This window comes from Somniosus microcephalus, chromosome 10 (assembly GCF_052327205.1).
Source record: "Somniosus microcephalus isolate GS21.2 chromosome 10, FLI_Smic_1.0, whole genome shotgun sequence".
NCBI classification, from domain to species: Eukaryota; Metazoa; Chordata; class Chondrichthyes; order Squaliformes; family Somniosidae; genus Somniosus; species Somniosus microcephalus.
In genome coordinates, this window is record NC_140996.1 from 190,858,275 (window position 1) to 190,875,525 (window position 17,251).

Below are 17,251 nucleotides of genomic sequence, written 5' to 3' on the forward strand. Positions count from 1 at the left end.
TCTGGCACTCAGTCTTACATCTCTTCTGAAAACAACACCTCTGTCAATGCAGTACTTCCTCAGTATTGTACTGGAGTATTATTTTTGTGCTTAAGTACCTGGAGTTGGGCTTGACCCCACAGCATTCTAACTTAGACCCAACAGTTCCATTACTGAGTAAAGCTAGCACTGTTGCCGGTTTCTGCTAGGAATAGTGGCCTAGAAATTCAGTAGCGCCCCGTTTGGGGCGCCAGCCTCGCCAGGGCAGCAAAAGTAGCGCCCCGGAAGTAGTCGCGGTCGCCCGCCGGAAATTCACTTTGCGCACCCCAGAGAGAAGCGCGGCGCTACTGGAGGCGCCCCGCATCCCTCTTGGCGCGCTGCGGTACTGCAGGCCTTCCTCCCCTTCTTAAAGGGGAGGGGCCTTGTGCAGCACGATCGAGGATCGCGAGTGCCGGCAAAAGAGCCCGGCACCGAGGAGAAGTGCCGGGCTCTTGGAACGCAGTCGGCACTCCGCAGGGGGGGGGGGGGCTCAGGAGGCCGGGGACGGCAGTGCGGAGAGGTGCTGGCAGGCGGCCAGCAAAAAAAATGGCCACCCCGCACCTCTCCTTTAATTAGCGCCTCTACCGCCCGCAGGTAGGCTCCCTGAACCATTCGCAAATAGTGTCCGGCGTTAAAGCAGGGGGCGCAACTAAATATCGCGATCGGGGCGGTAGCGGGGCACTGCGCACACCGATGACGTCATCGGTAGCGGCGCAGCGCTAACGGTTAGCACCGCCATTAGCGTCCCGCTAAATTTAGCGGGAGGCGTGGCCAGTGGCTTCTGACCCACTTAGCGCCCTCTTCAGGTGCTAACAGGTGGCGCAGCCCACTGAATTTCTAGGCCAGTATATTGTTTATCATTCCATACCAACATGTAATGTGTGAATTAAAAAAAAATACTGGAGAAAAAACTATAATAAGCCCAGTCTCAATCTTTTAACTACCACAGACTGTCATAACTATATGGGGGGAAAATTCAGTTGCTTTGTGCCTCCCAATACCATCCTAAGAGGGCGCGGCAATGTTTGCGCCGCTCGCGGAATTGACCAGACATTTTGCGGCGGCGCTAAACACTACCGCCACGAACTCCTGTGCCCGCAGATCGTGAAGTCAGTCGAGTGTGCAACGCCCCGGTAGCACCCGGACCGGATATTGAGTGGTGCCCCTTGCCTTTCCGCCTGCCGCTAGCAACGACAGGTAGAGGGGAATGTTTTGCAGTCAGGAAGGGATTGGGGGAGCGCTATTTAAAGGTGGCTGCTTCCTGACTTTTTTTGTCGGCGTCATTTTTGCACCACGCATTCTGAGAGAGAGGCTTCTGGAGAGATTCAACGCTGTGTGAAGGAGCTTGGGGTACTGAGCAGCACTTTGCAGGTTCATTTTGATTTGACCTTCCTTGTATCGATTTAGAAGAGACTATGGGGGCTGCACTCGGAGCTCTTTCCCTGGGCCTCTCCATTGGTCTTTCCAACAGAACTGATGTACAGGTCTCTCCAGGCCGAGATTCAAGGCTGCAATGAGCAGGGTGTGGATGGAGAACAAGATCGACCCTCCCTTTTAAGAACTGGCTGGCGCCAGTGTGTCTGTGTTCCATTGCTGACTGATATCACATGAGCTTCGCCAGCGCTCTGAGGTAGCGCCTCGCTCCTTGGCGTTAGTGCCTTAAGTGAGGTGTGTAGCGCCTGATTTAGCGCTCCAATCACCTCCAGGGGCGATAGAAGCCAATTTTGCAGTCGGAGGCGATAATTAGTGCCAGGCGCTAAACTTTGCGCCCGGTCGATAATTGCACCCAAACGGAGCGATACCGAATTTCTCCCCCTTTAAATTTAATTATGTTTAACAATGCAGGAATGCCTCCAGGATCTGTAATTAGAACTACAAAATGCTTTTACATCAAATATTACCTAAGATTGGCAATTAAGGAGTTCATGCAAACCTATCATTATAACAAAACTGTACACAAATAAATTGTGTTTAAGGCTGTGTCCTTATGTCCTGGTATTAACTGAAAAAATTAATAAAATCATAGAATGATACAGCACAGAAGGAGGCCATTCGGCCCATCGTGCCGGTACCAGAAAATTGCTCAATACAACGGCCTGGGTTTTGCAGTGGGTAATGATGGCGAACTGTCAGTGTTCACCGTCATTACCCCACTGAAACTGACCGTAACTTCAGGATTTAGCGCATGCGCATCTAAACACGGAAATCCTGAAGCTGCAGTCAGTTATTCACTGCTCCGACACTGGCTACGTTGTGGACACCCTCCTATAGTCGGCAATCAATGAAATCAGTGGAACTGATGAAAACTTGAGCTTTTCCGTGCTAATATCGTTGTTAAACACCCCATTAAATGTTAAGCCTTGTTGGAATAGGTGTAACTGGGGTTTTAACAGCATATTGACTGCTAAACAACCGTTCTGGATCTGAAAAACTAATTTTTATATTTGTGGAATGTTAAATTTCTCCATTATGATAAAAATTTCAATTTAAAAACAAATAATTTCATTCTCTGTAACATTTTTAAAAAGTGCAGATAATCAGTGCTTTCATTTCCTGGTTTGCTGTCTGTGAGAATTCTTCAATGTGATTGGCTGCTTAGACAGCTTGCTGATGTCACTGCTGCATCATGCTAGGAATCCCCTATTTACAGTTTTCGCCACAGAGATCGCGAGATCTCTGTGGGCAGCTTTCTTCAGGGTCAGTGGCATTCGCCATCGCATTGCTGCTGACCGCAAATTACGGGCCAATATGACACTGAATGTGACTATATGAAATGTTTAGTTTGCCCAAGGTATAGTGCATAAACTGGTCAAAGTCAATGAATTTACAGGACTATATAAGAGACATTATACGGAGCCTCAAGTGAAAATTGCCATTAAATATGTGCAATACATTTTTGAGGGTAACATTTCTAAGTTTTTTCTGATATTTTCTTATTTACTATGCTCTGCCCATTGCCATACAACACCAGCTGAGCTTGAGACAGTGGGAGGAGACCCATTCACAGATCTCCGCCAATGTCACTTTGAAAACAGTCGCTGCAAGTTGCCTTTGCAGTGGCCCAAGTGATTCTCTTGCTGACTGCCCATCCTTCCCTTAAAGGAAATGCTTGGTTTCCGTTTTCTCCACCGATGCTGCTCGAGTGTTTACAGCAATTTCTGTTTTCGTTTTGTTTTTGCTCAATACTTACCTACAGTGACAGAGCTGAGATCAGGAGCTCAGCACCCTGTTACTGGGTTAGCCCTTAGGTACAGAGCAACCTGAAATAAAATCAAGTATATTATCCTAAACCTATAAACTGAAGAACCTTGCAAACAGTTTGAGGTGGCTATGCACAAGTGACCTGGAGTTTTTCAACACACTGCAGGATATAATGAAGCCCAGCATCTTAAGTATTATGTGTAAGTCAAACATCAGACTTAACCATGGTAGAAAAGTCTATTTGTTCTAAATTCTATTTATATTAGAAAATTTAAGCTACTGCGGAATTCAGTTAACCAATTCACTAAGGCACACGGAGAATAGGATTTTGGTATCAGGCTCTGCTAGAATACAGGGTTTTATGATTAGGTGGCTGTAATAGTCACATGAGTGTATTAGAAGATGTTACAGATTCTTGATGATAATAGATTATCTCTTTCAGCTCATCAATTATAATACTATTTATCTCATCATCAGCCAATCTCAGTTGACCTTTACTCATATGAACTTCAGTTGAACCTGTGAATAATTATTTGAAGATGATGAATAATCACCCAGCGTTAAGTAAGTGTTTATTCATAGCTGTTCTAGAAGGAATTTGGAGAGCAATCAGGCCAAGTGAGAGAGATAAATTCATACTTGACTGCGATAATAAGACATTGATAGTATGCCCACAGATGCCTATCAACCTGATATATTCTCAGTCATTTGAAAACTTAAATCATTCCAGTACACATTATTTTTGAGAGAGAATTTTAAATCAACTTAATATACATAAGCACATACACAGATGAAAATGGCTAATAATATATAAGGCTAGAAACAACTGTTGGATTATTAATGAACCAATGCTTAATACATTCGTATGACATTTCTCTGCTGTTTTAATGCCCCAGCCCTGAACGCAACATCTTTCTCTAGTTTCTCTCCTATCTTTCCTCATGTTCTCTCCGAACTAATCTTGTCATGAGACCAAACTCCTGCTCTCTTGACCCTATTCCCACTAAACTGCTGACCACCCAACTTCTCTTCCTGGCCCCATGCTAGCTAGTACTGTCACCCTCCTTTTCAAATCTGCCATCATCACCCCCTACTCAAATAACCCACCATTGATCACTCTGTCCTTGCAAACAACAACTTGCAATTATATAGTGCCTTTAACGTAGTAAGAACGTCCCAAGGCACTTCACAGGAGCGTATTCAGACAAAATTTCACACCAAGCCACATAAAGATGTCTTCGGATAGGTGGCCAAAGGCTTGATCAAAGAGGTAGGTTTTAAGGAGCGTCAAAGACGGAGAGAGAGGTAAAGAGGCGGAGAGGATTAGGAAGGGAATTCCAGAGCTTAGGATCTAGGCAGCTGAAGTTACAGGCACCAATGCAGGAGTGATGAAAATCAGAGATGCACATGAGGCCAGAATTGGTGGAGAGCAGAAATCTCAGAGGGTTGTAGGGCTGGAGGAGGTTACAGAGATAGGGAGAGGTGAGGCCATGGAGAGATTTGAAGACAAGGATGAGAATTTTAAAATCAATGCGTTGCTGGACCGGGAGCCAATGTAGGTCAGCGAACACATGGGTGATGGGTGAATGGGACTTGGTGGGAGTTAGGATACCACCACCGTTCCCTTTAAGGCCTGCAAAGCCACACACACATTCCAGAGCTCGCGCGCACTTCAAATTAAATGCCGCACAGAGAACCGGACAGTAGCTGGAGGGGGGAGGGGCCCAATACGCAACGGCCCCAGGAATCCAGACAGACTCGTTTGTGAATCTTGCGACCTGAGAACTGATCCCAATTGCAGCTCTTGAAGTGTGTGTTCCGATGGTTGATGGGTTGCTGTGTAACGCCGGGAGGGGTTTAGTTTTCTCCCTTGAACTTTGACCTTTCAGCGGGGCAGCGGGAGACTCCCCCACGCTCTGATTATTTGCCTTTCAGCCCTGGCTCGCGGAATACCGGAACCGCGCATGCGCAGTATCCAGTTGGGCCACATTTTCATCGGCTCTGCGCAGAGGTCAGGGGATCCGTTGGTGGCCGGCGGGGGGCAAGATCGAGGATCGAAAGGGGAGAGGGGGGGAGAGAGAGAGAGAGACTGGGGAGAAAGAGGGGATCGGAGGGTGGAGAGAGAGACTTGGGAAAGAGAGAGAGAGAGACTGAGGAGAGAGAACTCGAAGAAAGCTGCCCACAAATTTTTAGTGGGCTGTGTTGTTGATTTCACCTTTTCTGACCTGACACCATCTATAGGGGATCTATGGCATCCAGGAACAGTGATTTCATCAAGCAGGCTAAGCTGCCAATCACACTGAAGAGTTCACGCAGACAGCAAACAAAGAAGTAAAAATCAGATTTCATTATTCACATTTTGTAATTTTACAGAAAGTGAAAAAGATTGGGACATACACAAGAGATTAAGGTAGAAGCTGAAATATCATAAACAAACTTAAAAAAAAATATTTTTTATTATTTTAAAAATCTATGGAATTATCATCATGGAATTGCACTCCACAAATATAAAATTAGTTTTTCAGGGCAAGAGAGGTTGTTCAGAAATAATTAAAACTCAGTTATACCTCATTCAACAAGACTTAACTTTTTCAAGGGTTTTTACAGTGAGAATAGTGCTTAAAAAGTTGATGTACACATCAATTCAGTGATTCCTAATTGATTTCCATCTGCGAGGACTGCAACAGCGCACCCTGTGGAGGAGCAGGGTATCACTGACAGCAACTTCTGTATTTCTGTGTTCAACTGCACATGTGCAGACTCCAGATGTTGCTGTCACTTTTACAGAGTTATGACAGCGAATGCTGACAGTTTCGCCATTATTACAATCGCAAATACTGGGCCACTGTTTTCCACCCTCTGCCACGAACCCTTGCCACCAATTAAATCCCCCTCCCTGGCTGAACCAGACTGTTTGCAGTCTCAGCATCCTATTTAACCCTAAGCTGAGCCTCCAATCTTTTGTCTTCTCCATCACAAAGACCACATACTTCCACCTCTGTAATATTGCCCTTCTCCACCCTTGCCTCAACTAATCTGCTGCTAAAACCCTTAGCCGTGCTTATGAACATCCAAACTTGACTATTCCAATGCTCTTCTGGCTGGCCTCCCAGCTTCCAACCTCCGTAAGTGAGCTAATCCAAAATTCTGCTGCTTGTATCCTAACTTGCACCAAGTCCCGTTCACCAATCACTGCTGTGCTCGCTGGCTTACATTGGCTTCCGGTCCACCAACGCCTCGATTTTTAAAATTCTCATCCTCATGTTCGAATGTCTCATGGTCTCGATCCTCCCTACCTTAACCTCCTCCAGCTCTACAATCCTCCAAGAACTCTGCGTTCTTCCAACCCTGGACTCCTGTCCATCCCCCACTTCCTTCACCCCACCATTGGCGGCTGTGCCTTCAGCTGTCTAGGCACTAAGCTGTAAAATTTCCCCCCTAAACCTCTCCATCTCTCCCCCTCTCCTCCTTTAAGACCCTCTTCAAAACTTACCTGTTTGACCAAGCTATTAGTCACCTGTCCTAATATCTCCTCCTTTGGTTTAGTGTCAATTTCTGTCTACGCTCCGGTGAAGCACTTTGGAGTGGTTTCCTATGTTAAAGGCGCTATATAAATGCAAGTTTTTGTTGTTAACCCATTAAAATAAACAGGTTAATGCCTCAGACGGATGAATGCCTTATGACTGTGTTAAGCATTCATCTGCCAATATCGACAAAATTAAACAGAAATGCTGAAACCAGAGTGTGCACTGTACATACCCACGAAATGGAGGGAAACCACACAGCAGAATATAAGTAATCACACCAGCAGCCCAGATGTCCACCTTCAGACCATAGCTATGAAGAAAAAGTCCTCATTAGGAATGTATGTGTAAGTAAAGTATAACAACCAAGCCTTGAACTCAATTTGTGTAATATGGATTAGTATAAGGTTCATGCATTATTCACTACATAGAAGATGCTGACATAATTAATGGACACTGCACAGTATCCTAATGGATAGTGATGCCTTTGTCTCTCAACTGGAGAGCTATTAGTGTAAGTACCGTACTAGGGCTGTTTGGCTGGCTCAGTGGGTGTTTCATTAGCTTCCAATTGGGTGAGTAGGTAGGGTTCTGAATAAAAGTGATGTGATCCATCTCTTGAAAGAAGAAACACTGACAGTTGTGAATTAGACATCATCTCCAAAGTAACAATAAGCCAGAAGGAGCGATGTAATGAGTTAAGAGCACTCTCCTTTCACTTCTGGATCTAGGTGTGAATCAACAGGAGCCAAGTTTCTTCTCTCTTAGAAGCTACAGGAGCTCTAAGTGAAATGAGCTCTGCTGTCTTAATGTAAAACTTAAATCTCCCCTTAAATTGGTACTAAAGTTGCCAAAAGAATTGTTTGTATGTACAATGGAAATGTCCCACCAATGCAGGAGGGGATGCTTTTTTTGAGATTTGGCCAAGTACAGTTTCGGGCTAGAGCAGAGAGGCTTTGTTTACGCAAGTAAATTCTGACCGGAGAGTTGGCAAGCTGGTAAAAAAAATGAAAAATATTGTATTTCACACAATATTTTTGATAAGCACAGAAAATTCACCAGAATTTTTGTCTGACCAGGAGTAGTTACTAGTGGGATTGCATTTAGCGCGTATAAATCAAAAATAAATAGCCACACTCATGCAATAGAAGGTCAACAACTGCTGGTGAATGTTCTAGAACTAAATTTAAAATACATTTCTGCCACAGTTGTACCAAGAACTGCATCCTCATCAAGTGAAGAGAATATCTGTTGATACACTGTATTCTGGCATTTATTCTCTCATACAGAAACCTCTCATTACTGACTCGCGTTATGGACCTTGTACACACATAAAAGAACTACCACTGACACCAGTGAATTTAAAAAAAATATTCATTCATGGGATGTGGGCATCGCTGGCAAGGCCAGCATTTGTTGCCCATCCCTAATTGCCCTTGAGAAGGTGGTGGTGAGCATAGATCTTAAATTTCAAACAGACTTTTTTGATGGCCTTAGTAGGTAAAGACACCACCTGATGTAGCACTAAAATGCTTTTATATTGTATGGGTCGTCACTGGAGCAGATGGTTACCAAATCCCACAGCCAGCTGCAAGCCAAATTTAAAATTGCTGGGACTCACTAAGACCACCTGCCAGGAAGACCCATTATTAGTGGGTCTTTTGTGTCCTTAGTCGTAGCCTGTCAGCAATTTTACATTTGGTTGTTGCTGGTACGTGAAGCCTGTACTTCAGGAACCTGACAGCACTAGCGCAATATAAAAAACACCTCGTGACAACCCACAAGATCCAGGTTCAATTCCTGGTCTGTGCTGAGTTAGTCGATCTCATATGGGTCACTAGAATTGGCCTCACCACTCTTGGGCTAGGGAAGGGAAAAATCACCCAAGAATCCTGATCACCATGCATTGACTTCAGATAGAAAGAACAGATGCGAGGTGAAAACAGGTCCAGGCTTGAGTGTGATGATCTCCATGATCATATAGCTTGTCAGTAGTCACTATCTAGGTTTACGCATGAAATATGGCCACTTGATTGAGGTACTAGAGGACAGTTGGTGCCAATGGAATCATACACCAGAAAGAGTCAGTGCCTTTAGGAGGGGACAGAGAAAAAGAGGGGGAATTGGCAAAAGGAAGTGCAAACAATAATGACTAAAGAAGGTATTTGTATGAAGAGAACATATAAACATGGTGAGCGTATTCACGCAGTACAATACCCAGTTTCTGCAATTATTTCCGGAGCCACATATGTAGGGGTTCCACAGACAGTGTACAAAGGCCCATCAACTACTGTAGCAAGGCCAAAGTCTCCTAGTTTCAGAGATTTGCTTCCATCCTGATGCTCATATACCTATTGTGATAAAATGCAGAGGATTGGTATTTTGCTAAATGTAAACTATATAATGGTTATTGCTATAGTAATGGCTCTCCAGTGCACATCAGTTGATAGTCACTGTACTAATGGGAACATTCATTCAAAGGATACATTTAACTAGGTGCAGATTCATTGTCCTTACATTGTAAAATTTGGGTCAATAGACCAGACTAGATAAAGATAACATTTGTATGTAACCAAGGCATTTCTATTCAGAGGCTGCTGCTAGTACATTGGTATTCATAGCATGTATATAGTTAAGTGTTTCACAATTTTCCTTAATTGTCTAATGTCTTCACATATTTGCTTTGAGAGTTATTGCAATGCCCTTTATTACTGTATTACTCTTGGTACAATGTAATATTAGTGGAGAGGTAATCCTCTGTTCTCTGGCTCAGTAGAACAACCTAATAATAACACACAAAAAATCTGCATACTAATCAAAATCTGCTATTAAAAAAATTGGGCCAACTGTGCAACAGTAGAACCATTTGCAGGTATCATTAAATCACACTCTCTTTACTTCTAGCAACTATCTAGCTTAATTGTTCCCTGGTGTTAAGAGAAACGATAAGCATTTGTTAGCCTAACAACTAATTTGAGACTTCATTACCCAATAATTAGTTACTGTTTAAAATATTGCCTTGTTTTATTTCCTTTGTGCTTAAAGGAATGATCAGTTCCAAGGCTGCAAATGACTGAGCACAAAGGTCAAAGACACAAGTTGCCAAAGCAGCACATGGTTGCAAAATTGAGCATGTAAATTAAGAATTAAATAAACAAGGAATTGATGCACTTATTTTGTTGTAAACACTTGCATTCAATGCACTACAAAATGCAAATTGTATATACCCTGTATTACTATATTGTCCCTTCCTCAAATAGGAATGCAAAATAATTGAGAACTTTATTCAACCAGTCTCCAATGTTTGGCATTAGCAATGCAACAATAATTTGCACTTTTATAGTGCAGTTAATGCAGCAAAATGTCCTGAGGTGTTTCACAAAACAGACACCAAGTAGGAGTTAGAAGAATTAGAAGAGGTGGCCAAAGGCCTGGTTGAAGAGATGGATTTTGAGGAGGATTAAAATGAGCAAAATCCCACATTAAAATCAATGCAAGAACTAAGGCAGTATTCTTGATTAATTTTTATTAAATTTAAATAGTTTTATCTCCTAAAGTCAAAAATCTAAAATAAATTGCAGATGCTGGACATCTGAAACAAAAACAGAAAATGCAAGAAACACTCATAAGGTCAGGCAGTATCTGTTGGCTTCTGGGTGACAGCCAGTTTTGAAGAAAGCTGAAACATGAACTTATTTGTTCTCTATGCAGATCCTGCCTGACCTGGTGAGTGTTTCAGCATTTTCTGTTCTGGATCTCCTATGGTGTTGCTCACAGGTGGTCAGGTACACAGATGGGGAATGGAACAGTTGAGCAAGGAATGCAACATGGGCTAGGAGTGTACAAGTCAGGCAGAAAGTCAGTGAGGGTATGAAATAGGACACGAGGCCCAAATTGAAGCAAGTATGAACTGAGGTGGATTTCTGGTTACTAGCAACTGAGAGCAGCAAAGTCCAAGGTCTGAGGTCGGGAGAGGCATTTCTGGTGCTAAGGCCTGGAGTGGAGTGTTCCTGGGGCTGAGGTCTGGGGCGCTGTGTCCTGTGGCTAAGCTTGGTGCAGAGATCTTCCTAGGACTGAGGCTAGTAATGGAGGCATTCCTGGGCTGGACATGCTTACAAACATAAAGTTCCAGCACACTAGCAGGAATGGTCGATCTTGCTAACAATCATAAAAAAATGTTTTAATGTGTTATCTTTCTTCCTGCATGTCGTGTCTTAGGGAGGCAGCTCTTAAGCTGAATTTTGGGAAAAATTATTGATTTTGTTGTGAATTATGCATTTTTTTAGATGTTTATTATGTTAGAAAGCTATTTTTAGTATAATTTCCTTGCAAAACAAGACAGTAGTCAAAAGGATTTTAAAAGATCATTAGTTCCCTTTTTTCTCCTTGCTAGTTGGTACCTGTTTGCTAACTGCTGATTCTTCATTGGTAATTTTAGTATCTCCTAGGTACATTGTGATTGGTAATTTTCATAACTCACTTGCTATATTGTCAGCCTTGGCTCAGTAGTCTGTGCATTCTTACCTTTGAGTGAGAAAGTCATGGGTTCAAACCCCACTTCAAAGACTTGAGCGCAAAATCTAGGATGATATATCAGTGCAGTATAGAAGGAGTGCTACATTGTTAGAGATGCTGTCTGCTCTCTCAGGCGTATGTAAAACATCCCGTGGCACTATGCAAGAACAGCAGGGGAATTCGCCCAGTGTCCTGGTCAACATGCATTTCTAAAACAGATTATCTGGTCAGTATGCCACTATTGTTTGTGCAACCTTACTGTGTTCAAACTGGCTGCTGCATTTCCCTATATTATATCAGCGACTATACTTCAAAAATACTTCATTGGCTGTGAAGCACTTAGAGTAATTGAGTCATAACTTCACAGACGGAGGCCATTTGGTCCATCGAGTCAGTGTCGGCTCTCTGTAGAGCAATCCAATCAGTCCCATTCCCCCGCTCTATCCCGTAGCCCTGCAAGTTTATTTCCCTCAACTGCCTATCCAGCCTCCCCTTGAAAACATTGAGGGGGCTAAATTTGGTTGATTTACGCCTCCTGTTAGGGTGCTAACGGGGCGCAAATCAACTAGCGCCTGGGCGCGGCGCCGCTAACGCCTCCCGCGAAATTCAGCGGGAGGTTAGCGGTGGCGCTACACAGCCGGCGATGACGTCATCACCGTGCGCAACGCCCCGGCTGTAATATTGGGTGGCGCCCCCCAACTTACCGCTGGACGCTATGTCCGCCAGGGTCAGGGGGGCCTACCTGCGGCTGGGGCGGCGCTAGTTAAAGGGGAGGTGGCAGGTGGCCATTTTTGTTGCTGGCCGCCTGCCAGCACCTGCCCCTGTTGCTGTCCCCGGTCCCTGTGAAGCCCCCCCGCGGGGTGCTGACTGCTCTCCGTGAGCCCGGCATTCCTCGAGTGCCAGGCTCGTTTGCCAGCACTCCCGATCCCTGGTGGTCCAGCTGGGCATCGGGACGCGCTGCGCCAGGCCCCTCCCTTTTAATAAGGGGAGAAAGGCCTGCAGTACCGCAGCACATAGCGCCGCGATATTGGCTCGCAGCGACCCAAGCGGGACGCTTCCAGTAGCGCCCTTCCTCCCTCTCGGGGCGCTACCTGGGAAAATCGGCCGCGGGGGCGCTAACTTTTTCAGGGCGCTAAAGGCGAAGGTAGCGCCCCAAAATCTTTACCCGAGTGTCTCCGCTTCCGTCGGAAGCAAGTTCCAGATCCTCACCACTCGCTGCATAAAAAAGTTTTTCCTCACGTCCCCCCTGTATCTCTTGCCCAAAACCTTAAATCTGTGTCCCCTAGTCTTTGTACCATCAATTGGTGGGAACAGCCTTTGCCCGTCTAGCCTATCCAAACCTGTCATAATCTTGTACACCTCAATCAAATCACCCCTCAACCTCCTTTGCTCTAATGAAAACAAATCCAGCTTCTCCAACTTGTCGTTGAAGCTAAGATCCCCCCCCCCCCCAAAATCCCTGGAACCATTCTGGTAAATCTCCTCTGCACGCTCTCAAGTGCCTTCACATTCTTCCTAAAGTGTGCTGACCAGAATTGGATGCAATACTCCAGTTGTGGCTTAACCAGCGGTTTATAAAGCTTCAGCATAACCTCTACTTTTGTACTCAATACCTCTATTTATGCTTTGCTAACCACTCTCTCAATATGTCCCGCCACCTTCAGGGACCTATGCACATTAACTCCCAGGTCCCTCTGTCCCTGCACACTCTTTTAAAACTGTGCCATTAAGCGTATATTGCCTCTCCCTGTTCCTTCTGCCAGAGTGCATCACCTCACACTTCTCTGTATTAAATTCCATCTGCCACTTGTCTGCCCATTCTGCTAGTCTTTCTATGTCCTTTGGGATGTCCAGAGGTTGTGAAAAGTGCTGTAATATATAAATACACATAAGTTCGTTCTTGTTTGGTAGGTTTGCTACATATTCAGTTGTGATTTGCTGCTGTTTTTGTTTGAGCCAATTAGGTACAAGTGTGACATACACTTTTAAGTGCAATACTTTTCAAGAGTGACAGTGTTTTGTTTTAGAAAATCAGTTTACATAGGAAGAGCCCAGCCTCAGCAGTTATAATTCTGCTAGGTTGTGTGCTTTGTGAATTTGATATGTTAGACAGAAGCTGCAGTTATGATGCCTAATAAACAGCTTACTACAAAATAGCATTAAGTAATATTCTACTATAAACAATAGCAAAAATCTTCTCCAGCTTAACTTTTACCTGAAATTGATGTTAAACTATAAATATTCTATTTGTGATCCATATATATCTTGAATCCCATAGATTCAGATCTATTTTTGGAATTAACATATCACACAATGTTAATCCTTCTCCAAGCCTTAGAACTATTTGCTTCATTAGCAGTTAATGTTTCTATTTTCCTCTAGATGTTAATATTTCTCAACTAATTAAAAAATGTTGCATAACATTAGACAACACTTCCTGGGGAGAAAAAAGTCTTGAGCATATTCTAGAAAATGTCAAATGAATTCCTTTGAATTACTAATTCAGCAACTATATAGCTAATGATATGCACAGTAGTAACCACTTGAAAGAAAAGTGACTGTATAGAAAACGGAGATTGTTACTGCAGCTAGATATGAAGGGCTACAGAATAGTAAACTCAACCTTCAAAGCACTTGTGATGGTGTGACGTTATATATAACTGTGAGTTTCCAGTAATTAAGACGCATTATTTTCAAGGTTTCTGATCAAACCTTGTGCAAATGCCAATTTCAATCTTGGCACAAGTCCAGAGATAAGATAAAATGACTACAAAGGTACTCCATTGTCATAAAGTCATTGGAAATATAAATGATGAAAGGAATAGAATTCTGACATTTCCAGGTTGTGTTAAAGAATGAACAAACTAGCATTTATACATCACCAGGAATTTACGGCCAATTAATTACTTTTGAAGTGTAGTCACTTTTGTTTTGTAGTCAAACGTAGCAGCTAATTTGTGCACAGCAAGGTCCCACAAAATGGAATCACAGAATTATACAGCACAGGAGGACGTTTGGCCCATCGTGCCTGTGTTGGCTCTTTGAAGGAGCTATTCAATTAGTCCCAATCCCCTGCCCTTTCCTCATAGTGCTGCAAAATTTTCCCTTTCATGTATTTATCCGATTACTTTTTGAAAGTTATTATTGAATCTGCTTCCACCACCCTTTCAGGCAGTGCATTCCAGATCATAATAACTCGCTGCGTAAAAATATTTCTCCCAATCTCGCCTCTGGTTCTTTTGCCAATTACCATAAATCTATGTCCTCTGGTTACTGACCCTTCTGCCACTAGAAACAGTTTCTCCTTATCAAAACCCTTCATGATTTTGAACATGCTCTATTAAATCGCTCCTGAACCTTTGCTGCTCGAAGGAGAACAACCCCAGCTTCTCCAGTCTCTTCAGATAACTGAAGTCCCGTATCCCTGGTACCATTCTAGTAAATCTCCTCTGCACCCTCTCTAAGGCCTTGACATCCATCTTAAAGTGTCTGCCCAGAATTGGACATAATACCCCAGCTGGGGCCTAACCAGTGATTTATAAAGGTTTATCCTAACTTTCTTGCTTTTGTACTCTATTGCGATGGATAACCAGTTAACTTGTGTTTTTCTTTTGGTGGTGTTGGTTAAGGGATAAATATTGGCCTGGACACCAGAATTCCCCAACACTTCTTTGAATAATGCATGGGATCTGTTACATCCACAGAAGAGGCCAGACAAAGCCTTAGTTTTCTTTCATTCAATCTTGGGATGTGGGTGTCGCTGACAAGGCCTGCATTTATTGCCCATCCCTAGTTACCCTGAGAAGCTGGTGGTAGGCCTTCTCCTTGAATAACTTGAGTAGCAGTTGTGTTGGTATGGCACTGGAGTCACATATAAGTCAGACCAGGTAAGGACGGCAGACTAACAGATCTCACAAAGGGGGATTTCCTCCGCTCCTATTTGTAACAGAATTATAAATACAAGTACTGATTTATGATTTGCTACAAATAGTGAATATTCTCAAGGTTTGCTACATAAAAGCTAGTCATTTTCTTCCTTAACTGGATGTTCTATTGTGGAAAGAATGTTCTATATTATGTTGTCTCGAAGTATTGATCGGTATGTTCATATTTTTTGGTGTGTTAGCATTATCATAAGTATCTATTTAAGGATATTTCTCTTACTTTATAACTTACCAATAGATTCTCTGGTTTGATGTCCCTATGTACGATGTTAAGGCTATGCAGGTATTTGATAGCACTGGCCAGATTGTACAGCATTCCACTGGCATCACGCTCTGTGTACTTGTTGGTGGAAGTAATTGCATCAAAAAGATCTCCACCCTGAAGAACAGATACCACTGCATAACTAACATTTGTGATGTACATTTCCTATCAAATATTCCAGTAGAAACCGTTTATGCTACTTTCAAATCATTAGAATTTAATATATTTAAGATGCTTTATTAATTTATGAGATCGAAAGCAACTAAATCAGAATGCTTTCCCAATCAACTAACAAGCCAATCAATCTCACAGCTTTTCTTTGCAGTAAAGAGTTAACTAAGGTTTCTTATTTAAATATAAATATGCCGTACTCACCTGGGAATATGACTCCATGAAATACAATTGGAATACAAATCATTTTTTCTTAAAGACTTATTTCATTCTATGACTCACATTTCTCAACAAAATGGTCTTACCTTGACAAGTTCCATGACTAGATAAAGTTCACTTGGTGTATCCATCTCTTCAATTAAAAGAACAATGTTTGGATGTTTAACTCTTCGTAAGATGGACACTTCGTTTTGGATCATGTGCTCCTGTCAGAGGCACAAGAAGCATTTTTTCAATCCAACTTTATAAGACTGCCATACTTTTCCTGACAAAATCAAAGCAACCAAAAAGGTTATTTGGATGCTGGGGTTAGTCTTCATCACAAGCAGTAATATAAAGGCAAGGATGTACTCTCCACAGTTGTAGAGTGTGCTGGTTAGACCATGATTAACATTTTGTTTAGTTCTGAAAGCTCCACCTTAGGAAGAATTTACTGGCCTAGGCAGAAGTCCAGCGACAATTCACCAGAATGTTAGTCGGATTGCAGAGACTTACCAACAATTAAGTAAATTTGGGTTAATTCCCTATATATGAGGATTCATGGGCTGATGTTTGAGGTGTTTAAAATAGAGGGAATATGAAGAAAGGACAGGGAATTGGGATTAAAACGATAGAGTTGTCATGGCTGACAAAACAGCAGATTCAATGGGCTGAATGGCATATCCTTGTCCTACATTCTGAGAATCCAATATTTCACTCCTGTTCAGATTGCTAATTTGTACTTTAGCTGTATCTGACACATGCTAGGTTCTAGTTTTACTTCTTGACAGAAAAACAATTCTACACATTACTGAAAGGCATTATTTTATGTTGCTCACAGTATTTACTTCTTTCAAATTTTGGGCCCCCTCAGTGTTTCTTTCCTATCCTTTTCAGCAGGGAGAGTGCAGTAAGTATCAACATTTTCCCAAGGGTAGACAGCAGAAGGTATATTATCTGTGCAGTACCCATGGTTCTGACATTTTTATCTTCATCCTGAGATGGAACATTCCACTGCCTCACAGTACTATGATCATCCATCCAAGAAACACCATGATTTATCCAATAAGGACATACATAAATATAGGTTAATCAATGCTGGGATTCAAACCACAAGTCCACTAACAGAGCTACTGAGCTTCCCCTATACAGAACACTGTTTAAATATTCCAGGGATTTAATATTTCTAAACATTAGCAGCATTTGAGTAAAATAATTCTTTCAGTACTCACTTTGCCTCTACACTTGCTTTTATTAATAATTTTCAAAGCATATTCTCTACTAGTTGACCTAATGGAAAGAAAAAAGCCATTAAAAGTGATAGCACAGCACAAGTATCAATTCAAAAAATTCTGATTTGCTGCACACTCAATTTCATAAAATTAATAAAAATTGTAATCTGCAGATAATCATGCAAA

At 42.6% G+C, this 17,251-nt stretch overlaps 1 protein-coding gene across 4 annotated transcripts in view; it reads right to left on the reverse strand.

Annotated features, from left to right (window-relative positions):
• Positions 1-17,251, reverse strand: part of LOC147111946 (serine/threonine-protein kinase DCLK1) — a 508,995-nt gene that overhangs the window by 59,871 nt on the left and 431,873 nt on the right. For all 4 annotated transcript variants that reach the window (XR_015079783.1, XM_085999354.1, XM_085999356.1 and 1 more), the window contains 5 exons: positions 17,066-17,123; positions 15,941-16,060; positions 15,435-15,581; positions 8,961-9,094; positions 6,979-7,056 (listed from right to left, as the gene is read on the reverse strand). Coding sequence is in view for 3 of the 4 variants with exons in the window: in XM_085999354.1 (XP_085855480.1) it covers positions 6,979-7,056; positions 8,961-9,094; positions 15,435-15,581; positions 15,941-16,060; positions 17,066-17,123 (537 nt within the window). In the remaining variant the exon portion in view is untranslated. The remainder of the gene's footprint in view (positions 1-6,978; positions 7,057-8,960; positions 9,095-15,434; positions 15,582-15,940; positions 16,061-17,065; positions 17,124-17,251) is intronic.